At 47.1% G+C, this 3,698-nt stretch overlaps 1 protein-coding gene across 1 annotated transcript in view; it reads right to left on the reverse strand.

Moving 5' to 3' along the window:
* The window catches only part of Anapc7 (anaphase promoting complex subunit 7), a 29,136-nt gene extending 25,749 nt beyond the window's left edge, over positions 1-3,387 (reverse strand). Inside the window, exon 1 of the mRNA XM_075979908.1 lies at positions 3,190-3,387. Within this exon, the coding sequence (XP_075836023.1) occupies positions 3,190-3,290 (101 nt within the window). The 5' untranslated portion in view covers positions 3,291-3,387. The remainder of the gene's footprint in view (positions 1-3,189) is intronic.
* Between the last annotated feature and the right edge of the window lie 311 nt (positions 3,388-3,698).

A 3,698-nucleotide genomic window follows, 5' to 3' on the forward strand; every position in this document is an offset into this window, starting at 1 on the left:
AAGGAATCTGATGCCCTCTTCTGGTCTCTGAAGGCACCATGTGTACACATGGTACACATATACACACACACACGTAGATGCATACACATAAAAAACAAAGAAATTCCAAGCAATCATTCCCTAATCCTATTTCCCTTGGAAGGCACTAATCTGTGATACCTTCTTAAAAATAATTTTATTATTATTTATGTGTACTCGTATGCCTGTGTACATGCACACACACAAAACCAAAAATCATTAAAAAAATCAAGTGCAATAGAACACATCTATAATCTCAGAACTTGGATGTGGACGCAGGAGGATGAAGAGTTCAAGGTCAGTCTGAGCTTCACCAAGACCCTATCTCAAAAAGTAAAACAAAGCTGGGCATAATGACTCAAGTCTAATCCCAGCATTCTAGAGGCAGAGGCAGGTGGATCTGAGATCATGCCTAGCCTACTTTATAGTTCCAGGGCAGCCAGGTTATGCAGAGAAACTAGGTGAGGGGCAGTGTGGTGTGAAACAACCTGCTCTTGTACACTGTAAAGATTTGTCACTCACACAGGTTTAACAAACCAGTAGCCAGACTAAGAGAATTCTGGGAAGAGGAAGTTGCAAACCAGACAGAGGAAGCAAGATGAGGATGCCTTACTGAGAAAAAGTACCAAGCAACATGGCTAAACATAGATAAGAATTATGGGTTAAGTTGTAAGGGCTAGTTAATAGTAAGCCCGAGCTTATAGGCCAAACAGTTTATAATTAATTTAAGCCTCTGTGTATTTCTTTGGAACTGAATGGCTGCAGGACCAGACAGGACAGAAACTTCTACAACAACCAGAGAGCAGAGAATGAATAAATAGATGGGCTGCTTGCTCAGTTTTGAACCTTACTCATCCATCTTCCTTATCCAAAGGAAACAGGTTTTTCATGTATTATTCCAGAGATACATCATAGGCACATTACAAGGCAAGTGTGTTACAGCATATACTGACCACTTGTGGGTAGAGCAGTATCTTAGGTATCAAACGCGTATTTTTCAGTATATAAATATAATCAGGCATTTCAAGAGTCTGTTTGCTTTTAGTGGTACCAGGAACCCATATCTGGGTCTTACACATGCTAAGTGGGCTCTCCATGTCTGAGCTACATCTCCAGCCTTAGGAAAGCTATCACAAACCAGACCAACCTTTGATTCCTTGAATTTATTATGTAACTTTATATAAAGTATTTAGCCATCTTGACCTCTTTTTTTTAAAAAAATGTATTTTGGGTAGTGCTAATGATGAAACCTAGGGCCTCAAGCATTCTACTTAAGTATTGTACCACTTAACTATGTCACCAGTACTGCTTTTTATTATTTTCTTTCTTTTTAAATTTATTTATATTTTATGTATGAGTATTCTGTATGCATACCTGCATGCCAGAAGAGGGCATCACATCCTATTATAGATGGGTGCGAGCCACCATGTGATAGCTGGGAATGAACTCAGGATCTCTCGAAGAGTAGCCAGTGCTCTTAACCCCTAAGCCATCTCTCCAGCCAGCCCCACTAGTCCATTTTAACTGTTTTTAGTTTGTTTTTTTTAACAGGGTGTATGTACACTGTCTATTAAAAAAACTTTAAAATATAAAGGATAAATGTAGGAACCTAAATGCTTTCATAGCTAAAAAAACTGCCAATCTATCCTAATGAGAAAAAGCACAGGTTAGCTATGTTTAGTCTAACTAGAGAAGCAAACTGCTTCAAACAATGCTATAACATCATTAAGACCCAAGAATAAAGATTAGGGCAGCTGGGCAGTGATGGCACACACCTTTAATCCCAGTACTCGGGAGGCAGCCAGGTAGACTTCTGTGAGTTCAAAGCCAGCCTGGTTTACAAAGCAGGACAACACAAAGAAACCTTTTCTAGAAACCCCTCCCCCTAAAGATTAGAGGATTTCCTACGACCAATCACGCTGACCCAGGAGGAAAGGCTCCAGATTGAACACAGGTTGAGAGACCAGTGTTCCCCAACTCACACTAAGTGATAAAATGATGCGTGTGACTGGTAAGGTCCACAGCACACCAATAAGTGAAATGGGGGATACAGGTCCTTCAACGTCTTTGGCTGTCTGACCTAGACCAGCTTCAGCCAAGCCAAAAGCAAACAGCTGCACAGAGTAGAAGATTCCACTGTAACATCATCTGGAGGCCCTAGTGGTAGATTACAATAAAAATGATCCCAATCAGAGACAACTAGAATTCAAATTCCCTAGCTCCTCTATGTTCTCTATGACCTCGCCTGACACACAGGACCTCCTGCGGTCTGCACAGCTCCTCAGCACTTTCAGGAAGTTCAGGAGTGCTTCTCACAAATGGGAACTGGGCTTTTTCAACAGGCGGCAAGAGTGAAGCAGAAAATCAAAAAAGGTCAATTCTGGTGGCGGGAGATCTGTTTAGGAAGTGACTTGCGCTGAAACCTGAACCGGGAGGCAGTTCTAAAGTGAAGACTAAGCAGGAGCCGCAGGTGTCAATCAGCGTGTGCACTGCAGTAGCTGAAAACACAACCAGGGAGGCCGGCCCGCAGTGAGAGCTCGGGCTTCAGAAGAAACGGGAGAAAAGAAGGAATCGCTCGGCTTGGGGAGCCAAGCAGAAGAGTGAGCATGATGGGGGAATTTTGAAGCAGGGTCCAACAAGCACCCAAGGCTTCATCTGAGACTCAGTAAACCCGGCCAGAAATGTCACTCAGTTGGCAGTGCTTGCATAACCTTCATGAAGTGCCGGGATCGATCCCCAGCACCAAAAGAACACCGAGCATGGTGGTGCAAACCCCTGCGACCCCAGCTTCTGGGAGGCGGAGGCAAAAGCGTAGTAAGTTCAAGCCCATCCTCGGCTAGACAGCTCGTTGCAGGCTAGCCTGGTCTACAAGAGGCCCTGTTACAAACAAAAACAAACGAGCGGCTGCCTCGGGCCTTACAAAACGCGACAGGGAAACTTTCAAAAAAAGGCGCCACTTGGCGCGCCAAGGATGCTCTCGGCGCCGAGTGTAGCGGTCCCCGTCCTACGCCGCGGCGGGACCTCCAGGTCTGACACTCGGGGGACGGGGTCTCTGGGAGGCCGCCGCCGCCGGAAGAGGCCTCGCCGCCCGCGCAGCCTCGGCGGGGGCCACACGGTTCCTCCACCACCTCAGCCCCGGCTCCCAGACCGCCGCTCCCCGCCTCCACTCACGGGTTGTTATTACTCATGGTCAGCAGCAAGCTGCTGAGGAGCCGCACGTTGGAGTGCAGCCCCGCGGCCGCCATGTCGCGCACATGGTCTATCACGCTCATCTTGCCCGGCGACAGCGCGGCCCAGCAGCAGCTGACAGAACGCCCGAGAGCAGAGCGGAGCCTCGGGGAAGGTTCCAAAATGGCGGCGGCGCTGGGGACCTTCGGGGCCAGACGCGGCTCCACCCCTGAGGATATAGGTAGCTATTGAGGTGCCTGAGTAAAAAGAAGCGCCCGGGGAGCGAAAGCTTTATTGAGGGCTGACAACGCAATAGAAGGCAGCCCAGTAGGAATACCGACTTCGTTTGAAATGAAGTCAGCCCGAGGAAAAGATGCATCTTCAAGGCTAGTAACATTGTACAGGAGTCCATCACAAATAAGGTGGAAAACTGACAGTTAAAATTGAATTTTTGAATCAGGCGGCCAAGGGCCGACTTTTTTTACAACGACGCGTGCGCACCAGGTGAAGGT

Source organism: Microtus pennsylvanicus, chromosome 1 (genome assembly GCF_037038515.1).
Source record: "Microtus pennsylvanicus isolate mMicPen1 chromosome 1, mMicPen1.hap1, whole genome shotgun sequence".
Lineage (NCBI taxonomy): Eukaryota > Metazoa > Chordata > Mammalia > Rodentia > Cricetidae > Microtus > Microtus pennsylvanicus.